Source organism: Pempheris klunzingeri, chromosome 16 (assembly GCF_042242105.1).
Source record: "Pempheris klunzingeri isolate RE-2024b chromosome 16, fPemKlu1.hap1, whole genome shotgun sequence".
In the NCBI taxonomy this organism is placed as follows: domain Eukaryota; kingdom Metazoa; phylum Chordata; class Actinopteri; order Acropomatiformes; family Pempheridae; genus Pempheris; species Pempheris klunzingeri.
The window spans coordinates 2,207,134-2,226,182 of NC_092027.1; the positions used below are offsets into that span (position 1 = coordinate 2,207,134).

Below are 19,049 nucleotides of genomic sequence, written 5' to 3' on the forward strand. Positions count from 1 at the left end.
TTGGCAGCAGGTATCGTTTCAAATATGATCAGAGGCTTTTGAAATGAAGCGTGGGGGGCAGACTCTGCACAACACTGATCTGTACAAAGCTTCTTGGGGCATTAAGAAAAGGTATAAGAGATTTGGAATGGGATGTTTAATGTTCTCTCTTTGTAAAGTGAGGAGCAGCAGAGAGGAGGTGTAAAGGAGGCTCCTTGGCTTTAAAATCAAGACACTTGGAATCAGTCTCTCCATGCAAAACACTGCTGGTTAATATGGAAACTCTCTACAAAATGTTTGATGAATACTCAGTGGGAGCATTTCCATAGAGAGCCACTTTGCATCAGCAGCACCATGCTCCACTGCTCTGGGAGAGTTTATAGTCCTGAGAGTTGAACACTGGATGACTGACAGCCGTCCTTCACAACAACAGAAGCCACAGAAATCCTCCTCATCACAAACATGACTCTGACCTCCGTCCTCATCTGGACTCTCCTCTGCTGCTGCTTCACAGGTAAAGTCCAGAGCATCACACTCCTCTCCTCTACCAACATCCGTCCCTCTGAAATGAAGCCGACTAAACCGTGACGCTGCTTTATGTTTCTGTCTCTGTGCCCTCAGAGTCCAGAGGTCAGGTCACAGTGACTCAGCCTGGAGCAGTGAGCTCTGCTGTGGGAGGCTCCGTCACCATCAGCTGTAGGATCAGTCAGAAAGTTCATGGTGGGAACCATTTAGCCTGGTACCAACAGAGAGATGGAGAAACTCCTAAACTGCTCATTTATGCTGCTAGCACTCGAGAATCAGGAACTCCAGGTCGTTTTACAGGCAGTGGATCAAACTCTGACTTCACTCTGACCATCAGTGGAGTCCAGACTGAAGATGCAGCAGTTTACTACTGTCAGAGTTTTCATGTTATCAACAGTCAGCTTGTGTTCACACAGTGAAAAAGCGTCGTACAAAAACCTCCCTCAGTCAGACAGAACAGAAACTGAACTGACTGCTGCAGCTGGAAGCTACACACACACACACACACACACACACACACACACACACACACACACACACAAACTTGTATTGAGGACTCTCATTAACATCATCCATTCTCCAAGCCTTTATCTTAACAGTTTGATCAAGCAGATTGAACGTTTCCCCACTGTTGCTTTAACAACCAATGAACATGGATCAAAACAAGTTCAATGACAAAAAACAGTTTTGGTGTAAATCAATATTCCAGAATGTAGATGCTGAGACTGACCTATACTGATACCACACCTGTATGATATCAGGTGTTAGAACAATACAGTCTTTGTTTCACTGTAACACACAACAACAAAATACTTAACTCATTTATGTACAAATATTTAATAATCCTAACGTTTAATGTTTGATTTAAAATCTCAGAAACATAATTTTTCTGAACTCAGAGCAGAAAAATAACAGCATAATCAGCTCTTCAAACTTAAATTTGTTACATGTTGATGTTGATGATGATGTAAATTGCATCTTGTCATTGATACATTTTATTCAACTCAAACACTTTAGTGACTTGTTGATTAGATAACCTTTAGAAACTGTATTATACAGCAGAATTCAGTACAGATTAGGACAATGAGCTTTATTTCCTGATAGAATTGCTACATAACATTTTCAAAGTCTTAATTTTTCTTGGATAAATTCTTTGGATTAAATAAACCAACTGATTTAATTTAAGATAGCAACACATGAAGTATTGATTAACATTCATGGACACAGCTGATTTGCTGAATAAATCTTTATTGTTTTAACACACACAGAATGTCAGCATTACTGTAAAGCAATAAAACAAGACAATATGTTGATTCTGCTGACAGACAGCAAATGACTGTGATATACTCTCATTCATGTAAAGTGTTTTGGTGAAATTACACTGACTGGTTTCATTGTTATTGAGTTTAAAATCTCAAATTAGATTCATGTTATCACTGTATGCAGATGATACTCTGCTTTCTGTAAATAATCATTATTATCTAGACTTTTCTAATTCAGATCTTCAGAATAATTCCTTGGTACAATTAAACAACACATGAACATTAGGCATTAGTTATGACAGAGAGCTTTGTGATTTACTACTGAAATGGTCTTAACCACATGTGTTCTTACCAACATTATTTAATGTAGATAAAACTGGAACAACAATAGCGGATTATCTACAGTCTTAAAATCTTTAAATAGTAATCTGGAAAACATGTACGTTATTTTTGTTAATCTGAATGATGGTTCTAATACATAATATGTGTCAAAAGATGGAAATAAAGAGACATTTCAATGCCACTTTTATAACATACATGGTAAAATCTTTATTGTTTTAAAATGTCGAAACCAGCCGCCAACATGGTAACGTTGAAATGAGTCATAAGAGAAAGAGAGAATCAGAGAGAGGGAAGTCAGACTGAGAGCAGTAGCAGAGTAAAACCAGTAGCAGAGTCCCAGTGGGTCAGCTCAGGACTGGGGACACTGGTTCCTCATCAGTGTCTCTGAGACTGGAGACTGGGAGCCCTGGGTGGCCTCACAGGTCACAGAGCCCACCTTCTTCCACTGGTCAGCAGGGAGCCTCAGGGTGCTGCTCCAGCTGTAGCGGCCGTCCTTCTCCAGCACCCCGGGGCTCCTGCTCTCCTCCCAGCTGAAGCTGCTGCTGCCGTCCACCTTCCAGGCCAGACTCCAGCCTGAGGGGAAGCCCTTGTTGGCCAGACACATCAGCGTGGCCTTCCCCTTCTCCAGCTCCTCACCGGAGGGGGGCAGCACCGTCAGGGTGGGACGGACATCACCTAGGAGACACCAATCAGCTTAGAGGACGGGGACCACACAGCTGTCAATCAACCACCAGACACTTGGACACCTTCACGATGTGAGAGCTGATTTTGTCCTTTAAGGAGTTTCTGTCAGGTGCTTTTTCTGCTCCACCAGTCACTCACTCACTCACACATTGTTTCACTTCCCTTTAAGAAGCCTCTCATGCACATCAGCACAGAGACAATCATCATCCAGAGTGACAAGAAATATATCAAACTACACTGGAAATAAAATATCAGCTACTGTCCTCATTTAAACACGTTCTCATTAAAATCATCCACATCATCAATTATACATTACCTTAAAGGATTTAATGAAAATGTTAAAAGCACAGAACATTAACTGACCACAATCAAATCAAATACGATTTCAGACATCATTACCAAACTGTTCAAGAGATTTTCACTGTTTCAAACTAAACATGGCACAATGAAGACATCTGAGATTTTGCACATTTCCAGATACCCATTTTTTATCTTCATTCTGTTCAAGTTTACACGTAGAACATGAATTTCAACTCATTGTAACAACAGTTATATTTTCTTGTGGAAACACAACACATATAACTGTTGTTATAACTAATCCTGGTGAATATTTTTACAGTTAGATTAACATTTTACTTTGGCTTCAAGCTGTTTAAATTTGAGTTTGACAGGAATATTTAAAGAAACGTTTAGTGAAGCTTCTCTGAGTTAGCCTTCATGATGAAGGAGCAGAAAGAAAAACGTGTACATTTAAAGTTTTAGACACTGAACAAGCTGATTTATCTGCCTCAACATTTGAAAAATTATTCTTAAGCAGGATAAAGTATTTAGTTTTAGTGCAGAAACTTACTTCCAATATCCAGTCTGGTTCCTCCACCGAACGTGTACCACAGTGATACAAACTCATTGAGCCGCCGTACAAAAACCTCTCAGTGTAAAGAGTCACGGCTCTCTGACTTTGTCTGAACTAAACCTACAAACCTGCACGATGCAACTTTACCATTAAAGTTGGAAATAACGATTTAACCTCAGGCTTAAGTTAAATCCATTGCAATTAGTTTTTTGGATCTCTTTTGCCAAAGCTAACTTTGTCTTTTAGTGCAAAATATTTGTGCAAAAATTATTCATCAAAGAGGAAAATCAACTATTTCTTGTGCCACACTGAATATGAAGGAAATAACAAGAAAAATAATTCCTGGAATAATAGAAATCTGGAACATTTGACTTACTTCCAATATCCAGTCTGGTTCCTCCACCAAAAGTCAACCACAGTGATACAAACTCATTGAGCCGCCGTACAAAAACCTCTCAGTGTAAAGAGTCACGGCTCTCTGACTTTGTCTGAACTAAACCTACAAACCTGCCCGATGCAACTTTACCATTAAAGTTGGAGATAACGATTTAACCTCAGGCTTAATATCTTAAACACACCGGAATAAGCTTTCATAAATCTGTTTTTTGTTAATATTACCTTTGTCTGTAAGTGCAATATATTTGAACAAAAATTCATCATCATTACGGATAATAAACAATTCTTGCTGATTATGACGGAAATAACAAGAAAAATAACGACTGGAATAACAGAAATCTAAAACATTTGACTTACTTCCAAATTCCAGTCTGGTTCCTCCACCAAAAGTCAACCACAGTGATACAAACTCATTGAGCCGCCGTACAAAAACCTCTCAGTGTAAAGAGTCACGGCTCTCTGACTCTGACACAAACTCTACAGAAATAGTCTCTGATTATAAAATCTTTTCCGATAAAATGAAAAAAGACAATAAAACGAAGGAACATATTTACAAAATGAATAATTTAATTTGATATAAATACATTTGAAAAAGAAATTTATTTTTATGCAATTTATTTAAATAAAACAGAAGGCACTTAAAAAATTGTAAAAATTGTTGTCTGCAAGCAGAAATGTAAAATTAAACAAAATTGGTATTAAACCATTTTTAATCAATACTCCGATGAACTGATTGATCCATTGATGAACAGTATCATCAGAGTAATCCATGTCCCTGTTGGGGTCAGTCGGAGCATTTCCATGGAGAGCCTCTATTTTTTTATATTCAAACAAACTTCCAAAGGACTTTCTTTTAGATATCACATGTAACACTGAGGATCTTGTTTGCGTGTTGAAAAGACCTTGTGTCAAGATATAAGTGGGACAGGCCACCCATTCCCTGAAATAGATAATTAATCAATGTTATACCACAGTCTGGGTAAATACTTGATTCTAAATGACCTCTGTTTACAGTGCTTACAATGTTTACAGTGTGTTGCAGCATCTCACTAAGGTGGCTTATTTCCATCAGTGAGTGTAACGCTGCTCCTTTCGGCTTTGGTTCAAATGATCTCTCTGTGATCAGTTTAATTGAACCTAAAGGTATTACCCGGGAAACTGAGTTATGGTTTGTGATAAACTTTACATTTTGGTTGCAAAACCATGAAAATATAAATGAATGGTCTTAATTTTTTTTCTTAATGTTTTTTTGTGTTTGTTTTTGTGTGTATTTTTGTTGACCGTAGTATAAACGGGATAATGCCCTTCAAGGTGTCCATTATCAGGAATTAATGGATTGTGCATCGGACACCTCATCGTCCATTGGTCATTCGTCAGGACTTGTCCTTGTTTATGGTTCATTGTTGTTGGTTGTAAAGACGTTTTCTGTTGCATCATTTCTTGTAGTGAAGGTTTGTGTGTGGGACGTGCAGATGTTTTAACATTCGGGTTAATTACTGGAATGTCTACGTACTCACATGTTCTCTCATCCTGTGGTAACCTTCATTACTACATAATTAAACCACATGCAGAGACTCTTGTTTGCAGAATCCCTTAATATTTCTATCAGATTTCTTCTCATGTCACATCAGTAATTCTATGTAAGGAAATCAATATTCTAGTTCAAAGCAAAACAAAGTGTGTTAATGCTGTTGCCTCTATTGACTGATCTACTTTTTAAAGCATCTACAATAGATGAAGTTTTATCAGATTTTCAGTTTGATCAGATCATTTATTACCATTATAACTTCCAGTGCTTTAAATAGTGTTTCCTGACAGTACTCTGTCAGATGGACTTCACTGTCAGTCAAACCACTAAAGTGTCTGTGCAGCTGTTGAGTCGGATCAGTTCCTCTGCAGCTGAGGGAGGTTTTTGTACGACGCTTTTTCACTGTGTGAACGGGAAGCTGTGATCCTGCTGACAGTAATAAACTCCTGCATCTTCAGTCTGGACTCTACTGATGGTCAGAGTGAAGTCATTTCCAGACTGACTCCCACTGAAACGATCTGAAACTCCAGACTGACGGTTAGAGGCCCAATAAACCAGGAGTTTTGGAGCTTCTCCAGGTTTTTGAAGGTACCACTCTACCTCATTGCTAACATATGTACTGGCTTTACATGTGATAGAGACAGTCTGTCCTAGAACAACAGACTGAGATTCAGGAGACTGAGTCAGGATAATTTCTGCTGATGAATCTGGAAAACATGAAAAAGAGGAGAAGGGTTATTGAGACAAATCCAGCTTGGAGGAAGATGATCAACATCCAAACAGAAGAGAATCAAATGTTTAACATGGAGAACAGATGGAAGAAGGTCAATGCTGCTTGTTTCAGTGATTCTCCATCATAGCAGAGCATCATTGTGGTGAACCTGGCTGCACCCTGAAGCAAAGTTTCCAGAAGAGAGTCTCACCCTGAACAAGGAGCCCCAGGGTGGCCAGCAGTAGAGTCAGTGACATCATCATCGTGCTGCCGGCGTGTCAGCGTCTCTGAAAGGTCTGAACAGCCACCGATCAACACTGGTCTCTTAACGGCCGGGAGCAGAGAGGCAGGACACACATGCAAACACACAGAGTCAGTGAACTGTAGCCGTCCTCAACATATCATGGAGTTTCCCCTCAGAGCTCAGACTGTTTCAGGACTGAAGATAAAAAGTTAAATCTATCACAGTTTTTCTCAGCTTTATATTTTGTTAACTTTCAAATTAAACATTGTGAGTTTCACAAATCAAAACTTTGAATGAAGAATGAGACTTTTATGGTTTTAACTATCTTAAATATTTCTTGTCTCAAGCCAAGAGTTTATGAATAATGACGTGTTTGTTCTCATCTTGTCTGCATTGCAACTGTAGTCAACTTTTTTTTAATGCTTCTTTGTTTTTGTGTATTTTTGTTGACCGTGGTCTAAACAGGATAATGCCCTTCAAGGTGTCCATTATCAGGAAATAATGGATTGTGCATCGGGCACCTCATCGTCCATTATCCTTCACTAAAACTTCAATAAGGCAAAAAGATTCATCTGATCTTGCTCAAAGTCATTTTTCTCAATATTCTCATCCCATCTCTTCCCTTCAGATTCTAAGACACTGAAACTGAAATAATACAAAATGTTCAGGTTCAGTCGTCCTGAGGAGGTTTTATCTTTGGGTTTTAATTCAGGATGTGAGATTAATGTCATGATGATTTTCCTTTCAAACTGTCGTCATCAACTATGACAGGACTTGTCCTTGTTTATGGTTCATTGCTGTTGGTTGTAAAGACGTTTTCTGTTGCATCATTTCTTGTAGTGAAGGTTTGTGTGTGGGACGTGCAGATGTTTTAACATTCGGGTTAATTACTGGAATGTCTACGTACTCACATGTTCTCTCATCCTGTGGTAACCTTCATTACTACATAATTAAACCACATGCAGAGACTCTTGTTTGCAGAATCCCTGAATTTCTATCAGATTTCTTCTCATGTCACATCAGTAATTCTATGTAAGGAAATCAATATTCTAGTTCAAAGCAAAACAAAGTGTGTTAATGCTGTTGCCTCTATTGACTTGTTTACCTTTTAATGCATCTACAATAGATGTAGTTTTATCAGATTTTCAGTTTGATAATCTATTTGATCAGATCATTTATTGCCATCATAACTTCCAGTGCTTTAAATAGTGTTTCCTGACAGTACTCTGTCAGATGGACTTCACTGTCAGTCAAACCTCTAAAGTGTCTGAGTGTCTGTGCAGCTGTTGAGTCGGATCAGTTCCTCTGCAGCTGAGGGAGGTTTTTGTACGACGCTGTTTCACTGTGTGAACGGGAAGCTGTAATCCTGCTGACAGTAATAAACTCCTGCATCTTCAGTCTGGACTCTACTGATGGTCAGAGTGAAGTCATTTCCAGACTGACTCCCACTGAAACGATCTGAAACTCCAGACTGACGGTTAGAGGCCCAATAAACCAGGAGTTTTGGAGCTTCTCCAGGTTTTTGAAGGTACCAGTCTACCTCATTGGTAACAGATGTACTGGTTTTACATTTGATAGAGACAGTCTGTCCTAGAACAACAGACTGAGATTCAGGAGACTGAGTCAGGATAATTTCTGCTGATGAATCTAGAAAACATGAAAAAGAGGAGAAGGGTTATTGAGACAAATCCAGCCTGGAGGAAGATGATCAACATCCAAACAGAAGAGAATCAAATGTTTAACATGGAGAACAGATGGAAGAAGGTCAATGCTGCTTGTTTCAGTGATTCTCCATCATAGCAGAGCATCATTGTGGTGAACCCGGCTGCACCCTGAAGCAAAGTTTCCAGAAGAGAGTCTCACCCTGAACAAGGAGCCCCAGGGTGGCCAGCAGTAGAGTCAGTGACATCATCATCGTGCTGCCGGCGTGTCAGCGTCTCTGAAAGGTCTGAACAGCCACCGATCAACACTGGTCTCTTAACGTCTGGGAGCAGAGAGGCAGGACACACATGCAAACACACAGAGTCAGTGAACTGTAGCCGTCCTCAACATATCATGGAGTTTCCCCTCAGAGCTCAGACTGTTTCAGGACTGAAGATAAAAAGTTAAATCTATCACAGTTTTTCTCAGGTTTATATTTTGCTGATTTTCATATTAAACATTCTGAGTTTCACAAATCAAAAATTTGAAGTAAGAGTTTGACTTTTCTGGTTTTAACTATCTTAAATATTTCTTGTCTCAAGCAAAGAGTTTATGAATAATGACGTGTTTGTTCTCATCTTGTGTGTGTTTTTTGTTGACCGTGGTCTAAACGGGATAATGCCCTTCAAGGTGTCCATTATCAGGAAATAATGGATTGAGCATCGGACACCTCATCGTCCATTATCCTTCACTAAAACTTCAATAAGGCAAAAAGATTCATCTGATCTTGCTCAAAGTCATTTTTCTCAATATTCTCATCCCATCTCTTCCCTTCAGATTCTAAGACACTGAAACTGAAATAATAAAAAATGTTCAGGTTCAGTCGTCCTGAGGAGGTTTTATCTTTTGGGTTTTAGTTCAGAATGTGAGATTAATGTCATGATGATTTTCCTTTAAAACTGTCATCATCAACTGTGACAGGACTTGTCCTTGTTTATGGTTCATTGCTGTTGGTTGTAAAGACGTTTTCTGTTGCATCATTTCTTGTAGTGAAGGTTTGTGTGTGGGACGTGCAGATGTTTTAACATTCGGGTTAATTACTGGAATGTCTACGTACTCACATGTTCTCTCATCCTGTGGTAACCTTCATTACTACATAATTAAACCACATGCAGAGACTCTTGTTTGCAGAATCCCTTAATTTCTATCAGATTTTTTCTCATGTCACATCAGTAATTCTATGTAAGGAAATCAATATTCTAGTTCAAAGCAAAACAAAGTGTGTTAATGCTGTTGCCTCTATTGACTGATCTACTTTTTAATGCATCTACAATAGATGTAGTTTTATCAGATTTTCAGTTTGATCAGATCATTTATTACCATCATAACTTCCAGTGCTTTAAACAGTGTTTCCTGACAGTACTCTGTCAGATGGACTTCACTGTCAGTCAAACCTCTAAAGTGTCTGAGTGTCTGTGCAGCTGTTGAGTCGGATCAGTTCCTCTGCAGCTGAGGGAGGTTTTTGTACGACGCTTTTTCACTGTGTGAACGGGAAGCTGCTACCCTGCTGACAGTAATAAACTCCTGCATCTTCAGTCTGGACTCTACTGATGGTCAGAGTGAAGTCATTTCCAGACCGACTCCCACTGAAACGATCTGAAACTCCAGACTGACGGTTAGTGGCATAATAAACCAGGAGTTTTGGAGCTTCTCCAGGTTTTTGAAGGTACCAGTGTAAGTAAGAGCCAGCAGATGTACTGGCTTTACATCTGATAGAGACAGTCTGTCCTAGAACAACAGACTGAGATTCAGGAGACTGAGTCATGATAATTTCTGCTGATGAATCTGGAAAACATGAAAAAGAGGAGAAGGGTTATTGAGACAAATCCAGCCTGGAGGAAGATGATCAACATCCAAACAGAAGAGAATCAAATGTTTAACATGGAGAACAGATGGAAGAAGGTCAATGCTGCTTGTTTCAGTGATTCTCCATCATAGCAGAGCATCATTGTGGTGAACCTGGCTGCACCCTGAAGCAAAGTTTCCAGAAGAGAGTCTCACCCTGAACAAGGAGCCCCAGGGTGGCCAGCAGTAGAGTCAGTGACATCATCATCGTGCTGCCGGCGTGTCAGCGTCTCTGAAAGGTCTGAACAGCCACCGATCAACACTGGTCTCTTAACGGCCGGGAGCAGAGAGGCAGGACACACATGCAAACACACAGAGTCAGTGAACTGTAGCCGTCCTCAACATATCATGGAGTTTCCCCTCAGAGCTCAGACTGTTTCAGGACTGAAGATAAAAAGTTAAATCTGTCACAGTTTTTCTCAGGTTTATATTTTGCTGATTTTCATATTAAACATTCTGAGTTTCACAAATCAAAAATTTTAATTAAGAATTAGACTTTTATGGTTTTAACTATCTTAAATATTTCTTGTCTCAAGCCAAGAGTTTATGAATAATGACGTGTTTGTTCTCATCTTGTGTGTGTTTTTTGTTGACCGTGGTATAAACAGGATAATGCCCTTCAAGGTGTCCATTATCAGGAAATAATGGATTGAGCATCGGACACCTCATCGTCCATTATCCTTCACTAAAACTTCAATAAGGCAAAAAGATTCATCTGATCTTGCTCAAAGTCATTTTTCTCAATATTCTCATCCCATCTCTTCCCTTCAGATTCTAAGACACTGAAACTGAAATAATACAAAATGTTCAGGTTCAGTCGTCCTGAGGAGGTTTTATCTTTGGGTTTTAGTTCAGGATGTGAGATTAATGTCATGATGATTTTCCTTTAAAACTGTCGTCATCAACTGTGACAGGACTTGTCCTTGTTTATGGTTCATTGCTGTTGGTTGTAAAGACGTTTTCTGTTGCATCATTTCTTGTAGTGAAGGTTTGTGTGTGGGACGTGCAGATGTTTTAACATTCGGGTTAATTACTGGAATGTCTACGTACTCACATGTTCTCTCATCCTGTGGTAACCTTCATTACTACATAATCAAACCACATGCAGAGACTCATTTGCAGAATCCCTGAATTTCTATCAGATTTTTTCTCATGTCACATCAGTAATTCTATGTAAGGAAATCAATATTCTAGTTCAAAGCAAAACAAAGTGTGTTAATGCTGTTGCCTCTATTGACTTGTTTACCTTTTAATGCATCTACAATAGATGTAGTTTTATCAGATTTTCAGTTTGATAAACTATTTGATCAGATCATTTATTACCATCATAACTTCCAATGCTTTAAATAGTGTTTCCTGACAGTACTCTGTCAGATGGACTTCACTGTCAGTCAAACCTCTAAAGTGTCTGAGTTTCTGTGCAGCTGTTGAGTCGGATCAGTTCCTTTGCAGCTGAGGGAGGTTTTTGTACGACGCTTTCTCACTGTGTGAACGGCCAGCTGCTACTCTGCTGACAGTAATAAACTCCTGCATCTTCAGTCTGGACTCTACTGATGGTCAGAGTGAAGTCACTTCCAGACCCACTCCCACTGAAACGATCTGAAACTCCAGACTGACGGTTAGAGGCCGAATAAACCAGGAGTGTTGGAGCTTCTCCAGGTTTTTGAAGGTACCAGTGTAAGTAAGAGCCAACAGATGTACTGGCTTTACATCTGATAGAGACAGTCTGTCCTAGAACAACAGACTGAGATTCAGGAGACTGAGTCAGGATAGTTTCTGCTGATGAATCTGGAAAACATGAAAAAGAGGAGAAGGGTTATTGAGACAAATCCAGCCTGGAGGAAGATGATCAACATCCAAACAGAAGAGAATCAAATGTTTAACATGGAGAACAGATGGAAGAAGGTCAATGCTGCTTGTTTCAGTGATTCTCCATCATAGCAGAGCATCATTGTGGTGAACCCGGCTGCACCCTGAAGCAAAGTTTCCAGAAGAGAGTCTCACCCTGAACAAGGAGCCCCAGGGTGGCCAGCAGTAGAGTCAGTGACATCATCATCGTGCTGCCGGCGTGTCAGCGTCTCTGAAAGGTCTGAACAGCCACCGATCAACACTGGTCTCTTAACGGCTGGGAGCAGAGAGGCAGGACACACATGCAAACACACAGAGTCAGTGAACTGTAGCCGTCCTCAACATATCATGGAGTTTCCCCTCAGAGCTCAGACTGTTTCAGGACTGAAGATAAAAAGTTAAATCTATCACAGTTTTTCTCAGGTTCATATTTTGCTGATTTTCATATTAAACATTGTGAGTTTCACAAATCAAAACTTTGAATGAAGAATTAGACTTTTCTGGTTTTAACTATCTTAAATATTTCTTGTCTCAAGCCAAGAGTTTATGAATAATGATGTGTTTGTTCTCATCTTGTCTGCATTGCAACTGTAGTCAACTTTTTTTCCTAATACTTCTTTGTTTTTGTGTATTTTTGTTGACCGTGGTCTAAACAGGATAATGCCCTTCAAGGTGTCCATTATCAGGAAATAATGGATTGTGCATCGGACACCTCATCGTCCATTATCCTTCACTAAAACTTCAATAAGGCAAAAAGATTCATCTGATCTTGCTCAAAGTCATTTTTCTCAATATTCTCATCCCATCTCTTCCCTTCAGATTCTAAGACACTGAAACTGAAATAATAAAAAATGTTCAGGTTCAGTCGTCCTGAGGAGGTTTTATCTTTGGGTTTTAATTCAGAATGTGAGATTAATGTCATGATGATTTTCCTTTAAAACTGTCGTCATCAACTGTGACAGGACTTGTCCTTGTTTATGGTTCATTGCTGTTGGTTGTAGAGACGTTTTCTGTTGCATCATTTCTTGTAGTGAAGGTTTGTGTGTGGGACGTGCAGATGTTTTAACATTCGGGTTAATTACTGGAATGTCTACGTACTCACATGTTCTCTCATCCTGTGGTAACCTTCATTACTACATAATTAAACCACATGCAGAGACTCTTGTTTGCAGAATCCCTTAATTTCTATCAGATTTCTTCTCATGTCACATCAGTAATTCTATGTAAGGAAATCAATATTCTAGTTCAAAGCAAAACAAAGTGTGTTAATGCTGTTGCCTCTATTGACTGATCTACTTTTTAAAGCATCTACAATAGATGTAGTTTTATCAGATTTTCAGTTTGATCAGATCATTTATTACCATCATAACTTCCAGTGCTTTAAATAGTGTTTCCTGACAGCACTCTGTCAGATGGACTTCACTGTCAGTCAAACCACTAAAGTGTCTGAGTGTCTGTGCAGCTGTTGAGTCGGATCAGTTCCTCTGCAGCTGAGGGAGGTTTTTGTACGACGCTTTTTCACTGTGTGAACGGCCAGCTGTTATGCTGCTGACAGTAATAAACTCCTGCATCTTCAGTCTGGACTCTACTGATGGTCAGAGTGAAGTCACTTCCAGACCCACTCCCACTGAAACGATCTGAAACTCCAGACTGACGGCTAGAGGCCGAATAAACCAGGAGTTTTGGAGCTTCTCCAGGTTTTTGAAGGTACCAGTGTAAGTTAGTGCTAATAGATGTACTGGATTTACATCTGATAGAGACAGTCTGTCCTAGAACAACAGACTGAGATTCAGGAGACTGAGTCAGGATAATTTCTGCTGATGAATCTGGAAAACAGAAAAAGAGGAGAAGGGTTATTGAGACAAATCCAGCCTGGAGGAAGATGATCAACATCCAAACAGAAGAGAATCAAATGTTTAACATGGAGAACAGATGGAAGAAGGTCAATGCTGCTTGTTTCAGTGATTCTCCATCATAGCAGAGCATCATTGTGGTGAACCTGGCTGCACCCTGAAGCAAAGTTTCCAGAAGAGAGTCTCACCCTGAACAAGGAGCCCCAGGGTGGCCAGCAGTAGAGTCAGTGACATCATCATCGTGCTGCCGGCGTGTCAGCGTCTCTGAAAGGTCTGAACAGCCACCGATCAACACTGGTCTCTTAACGTCTGGGAGCAGAGAGGCAGGACACACATGCAAACACACAGAGTCAGTGAACTGTAGCCGTCCTCAACATATCATGGAGTTTCCCCTCAGAGCTCAGACTGTTTCAGGACTGAAGATAAAAAGTTAAATCTATCACAGTTTTTCTCAGGTTTATATTTTGCTGATTTTCATATTAAACATTCTGAGTTTCACAAATCAAAAATTTGAAGTAAGAGTTTGACTTTTCTGGTTTTAACTATCTTAAATATTTCTTGTCTCAAGCAAAGAGTTTATGAATAATGACGTGTTTGTTCTCATCTTGTGTGTGTATTTTTGTTGACCGTGGTCTAAACAGGATAATGCCCTTCAAGGTGTCCATTATCAGGAAATAATGGATTGAGCATCGGGCACCTCATCGTCCATTATCCTTCACTAAAACTTCAATAAGGCAAAAAGATTCATCTGATCTTGCTCAAAGTCATTTTTCTCAATATTCTCATCCCATCTCTTCCCTTCAGATTCTAAGACACTGAAACTGAAATAATACAAAATGTTCAGGTTCAGTCGTCCTGAGGAGGTTTTATCTTTGGGTTTTAATTCAGAATGTGAGATTAATGTCATGATGATTTTCCTTTCAAACTGTCGTCATCAACTATGACAGGACTTGTCCTTGTTTATGGTTCATTGCTGTTGGTTGTAAAGACGTTTTCTGTTGCATCATTTCTTGTAGTGAAGGTTTGTGTGTGGGACGTGCAGATGTTTTAACATTCGGGTTAATTACTGGAATGTCTACGTACTCACATGTTCTCTCATCCTGTGGTAACCTTCATTACTACATAATTAAACCACATACAGAGACTCTTGTTTGCAGAATCCCTTAATATTTCTATCAGATTTCTTCTCATGTCACATCAGTAATTCTATGTAAGGAAATCAATATTCTAGTTCAAAGCAAAACAAAGTGTGTTAATGCTGTTGCCTCTATTGACTGATCTACTTTTTAATGCATCTACAATAGATGTAGTTTTATCAGATTTTCAGTTTGATCAGATCATTTATTACCATCATAACTTCCAGTGCTTTAAACAGTGTTTCCTGACAGCACTCTGTCAGATGGACTTCACTGTCAGTCAAACCTCTAAAGTGTCTGAGTTTCTGTGCAGCTGTTGAGTCGGATCAGTTCCTCTGCAGCTGAGGGAGGTTTTTGTACGACGCTTTCTCACTGTGTGAGCGGCCAGCTGCTACTCTGCTGACAGTAATAAACTCCTGCATCTTCAGTCTGGACTCTACTGATGGTCAGAGTGAAGTCACTTCCAGACCCACTCCCACTGAAACGATCTGAAACTCCAGACTGACGGCTAGAGGCATAATTAACCAGGAGTTTTGGAGCTTCTCCAGGTTTTTGAAGGTACCAGTGTAAGCTAGTGCTAATAGATGTACTGGCTTTACATCTGATAGAGACAGTCTGTCCTAGAACAACAGACTGAGATTCAGGAGACTGAGTCAGGATAATATCTGCTGATGAATCTGGAAAACATGAAAAAGAGGAGAAGGGTTATTGAGACAAATCCAGCCTGGAGGAAGATGATCAACATCCAAACAGAAGAGAATCAAATGTTTAACATGGAGAACAGATGGAAGAAGGTCAATGCTGCTTGTTTCAGTGATTCTCCATCATAGCAGAGCATCATTGTGGTGAACCTGGCTGCACCCTGAAGCAAAGTTTCCAGAAGAGAGTCTCACCCTGAACAAGGAGCCCCAGGGTGGCCAGCAGTAGAGTCAGTGACATCATCATCGTGCTGCCGGCGTGTCAGCGTCTCTGAAAGGTCTGAACAGCCACCGATCAACACTGGTCTCTTAACGTCTGGGAGCAGAGAGGCAGGACACACATGCAAACACACAGAGTCAGTGAACTGTAGCCGTCCTCAACATATCATGGAGTTTCCCCTCAGAGCTCAGACTGTTTCAGGACTGAAGATAAAAAGTTAAATCTATCACAGTTTTTCTCAGGTTCATATTTTGTTAACTTTCAAATTAAACATTGTGAGTTTCACAAATCAAAAATTTGAAGTAAGAGTTTGACTTTTCTGGTTTTAACTATCTTAAATATTTCTTGTCTCAAGCCAAGAGTTTATGAATAATGACGTGTTTGTTCTCATCTTGTGTGTGTTTTTTGTTGACCGTGGTATAAACGGGATAATGCCCTTCAAGGTGTCCATTATCAGGAAATAATGGATTGAGCATCGGACACCTCATCGTCCATTATCCTTCACTAAAACTTCAATAAGGCAAAAAGATTCATCTGATCTTGCTCAAAGTCATTTTTCTCAATATTCTCATCCCATCTCTTCCCTTCAGATTCTAAGACACTGAAACTGAAATAATACAAAATGTTCAGGTTCAGTCGTCCTGAGGAGGTTTTATCTTTGGGTTTTAGTTCAGAATGTGAGATTAATGTCATGATGATTTTCCTTTAAAACTGTCGTCATCAACTGTGACAGGACTTGTCCTTGTTTATGGTTCATTGCTGTTGGTTGTAAAGACGTTTTCTGTTGCATCATTTCTTGTAGTGAAGGTTTGTGTGTGGGACGTGCAGATGTTTTAACATTCGGGTTAATTACTGGAATGTCTACGTACTCACATGTTCTCTCATCCTGTGGTAACCTTCATTACTACATAATTAAACCACATGCAGAGACTCTTGTTTGCAGAATCCCTTAATTTCTATTAGATTTTTTCTCATGTCACATCAGTAATTCTATGTAAGGAAATCAATATTCTAGTTCAAAGCAAAACAAAGTGTGTTAATGCTGTTGCCTCTATTGACTGATCTACTTTTTAATGCATCTACAATAGATGTAGTTTTATCAGATTTTCAGTTTGATCAGATCATTTATTACCATCATAACTTCCAATGCTTTAAATAGTGTTTCCTGACAGTACTCTGTCAGATGGACTTCACTGTCAGTCAAACCTCTAAAGTGTCTGAGTGTCTGTGCAGCTGTTGAGTCGGATCAGTTCCTCTGCAGCTGAGGGAGGTTTTTGTACGACGCTTTTTCACTGTGTGAACGGGAGGCTGCTACCCTGCTGACAGTAATAAACTCCTGCATCTTCAGTCTGGACTCTACTGATGGTCAGAGTGAAGTCACTTCCAGACCCACTCCCACTGAAACGATCTGAAACTCCAGACTGACGGTTAGTGGCATAATAAACCAGGAGTTTTGGAGCTTCTCCAGGTTTTTGAAGGTACCAGTGTAAGTTAGTGTTAACAGATGTACTGGCTTTACATCTGATAGAGACAGTCTGTCCTAGAACAACAGACTGAGATTCAGGAGACTGAGTCATGATAATTTCTGCTGATGAATCTGGAAAACATGAAAAAGAGGAGAAGGGTTATTGAGACAAATCCAGCCTGGAGGAAGATGATCAACATCCAAACAGAAGAGAATCAAATGTTTAACATGGAGAACAGATGGAAGAAGGTCAATGCTGCTTGTTTCAGTGATTCTCCATCATAGCAGAGCATCATTGTGGTGAACCTGGCTGCACCCTGAAGCAAAGTTTCCAGAAGAGAGTCTCACCCTGAACAAGGAGCCCCAGGGTGGCCAGCAGTAGAGTCAGTGACATCATCATCGTGCTGCCGGCGTGTCAGCGTCTCTGAAAGGTCTGAACAGCCACCGATCAACACTGGTCTCTTAACGGCCGGGAGCAGAGAGGCAGGACACACATGCAAACACACAGAGTCAGTGAACTGTAGCCGTCCTCAACATATCATGGAGTTTCCCCTCAGAGCTCAGACTGTTGAAATGATCCATGACATGATGCATTTGATTTGTTGAGCTGCTTATGATCAAAGCTGTACGAGTGGTGTTGATTGTGCTACTTTATTAAAGCCTATTAAAGGATGAATTTACTTCTTACGTGTAATTATTCTATTAATTTGTTGTTCTTAAATCGTCTCACAGCTTTAACAGTATGAGCATCATTACAACAATAATAATGCTATTTAAAGTTGAATACAGTCAGATGGTTTGGTGATAGAACAATAGAGAATCAATCAATAAAGTTTATATGAGGTGAACTGAACTCCATCCTGTTGGTATCAGCAGAGGAAGCTACCACTTCTGCTGGACTTCCTCACATTTGGTGAAACTGGTCTTCAGCGTTTTACTTCCCTCTCTTCGCCCAGTAACCATGGCAACAGACGGGCATCACTGATGAACCATGGCAACAGACAGGTTTCAGTACTGAAAATAAAAAGTTATATCCGGCACAGTTTTTCTCAGGTTTATATTTTGCTGACTCACTTCACTTCACAAATCAAAAATTTGAATGAAGAATGACACTTTCATGGTTTTAACTATCTTAAATATTTCTTGTCTCAAGCCAAGAGCTTATTAATAATGACGCTTTTTGTGTTTTTTTTTTGGTTGACCGTGGTATAAACGGGATAATGACCTTCAAGGTGTCCGTCCATTATCAGGAAATAATGGATTGTGCATCGGACACCTCATCGTCCATTATCCTTTATCTCAATATTCTCATCCCATCTCTTCCCTTCAGAAGAGACCGATGTGTTCATTTTGAATTCATTCATTTTATCTTTACTGTACACCTGCCTACTGCAGTATTATAGTGTCTTTTAGCTATGTGATATTTTATCCTTGTATTTCAATTTTGCCACTATTCCATTTAATGTTTTATTACCAATGACTGCTTAACTGTTGTGCACATGAAAAAGATGAACTTACACTTTTGGTTTGGTTTTTAGCCATGTAGATAGTTACAGTAATACAGTAAAAAAAAACTATTAAGAAGGAATTCATCAAGACCCACTCTCCTGAATGTTTCCAGGACAGAAGCTCCCAAACTTCTGATTTATTGTTCCACAAGTCATCAGTCTGGAGTTTCAGATCATCTTAGTTGAAGTGGATCTGTGAAGCGGACTGAAGATACTGAAGATCAGCAGTGTTACAGCTTCCCGTTCGCAC

The 19,049-nt window shown here is 39.7% G+C and overlaps 2 gene segments (V, D, J or C); one reads left to right on the forward strand and one right to left on the reverse strand.

Moving 5' to 3' along the window:
- Positions 1 to 441: 441 nt before the first annotated feature.
- Positions 442 to 923, forward strand: LOC139215776 (Ig kappa chain V region K16-167-like). The segment is given in 2 exon segments: positions 442 to 493; positions 601 to 923. Coding segments are annotated over 2 exon segments (375 nt in total).
- Positions 924 to 2,295: 1,372 nt separating this feature from the next.
- Positions 2,296 to 8,455, reverse strand: LOC139215675 (Ig kappa chain V region Mem5-like). The segment is given in 4 exon segments: positions 2,296 to 2,783; positions 4,399 to 4,433; positions 7,875 to 8,172; positions 8,389 to 8,455. Coding segments are annotated over 4 exon segments (711 nt in total).
- Between the last annotated feature and the right edge of the window lie 10,594 nt (positions 8,456 to 19,049).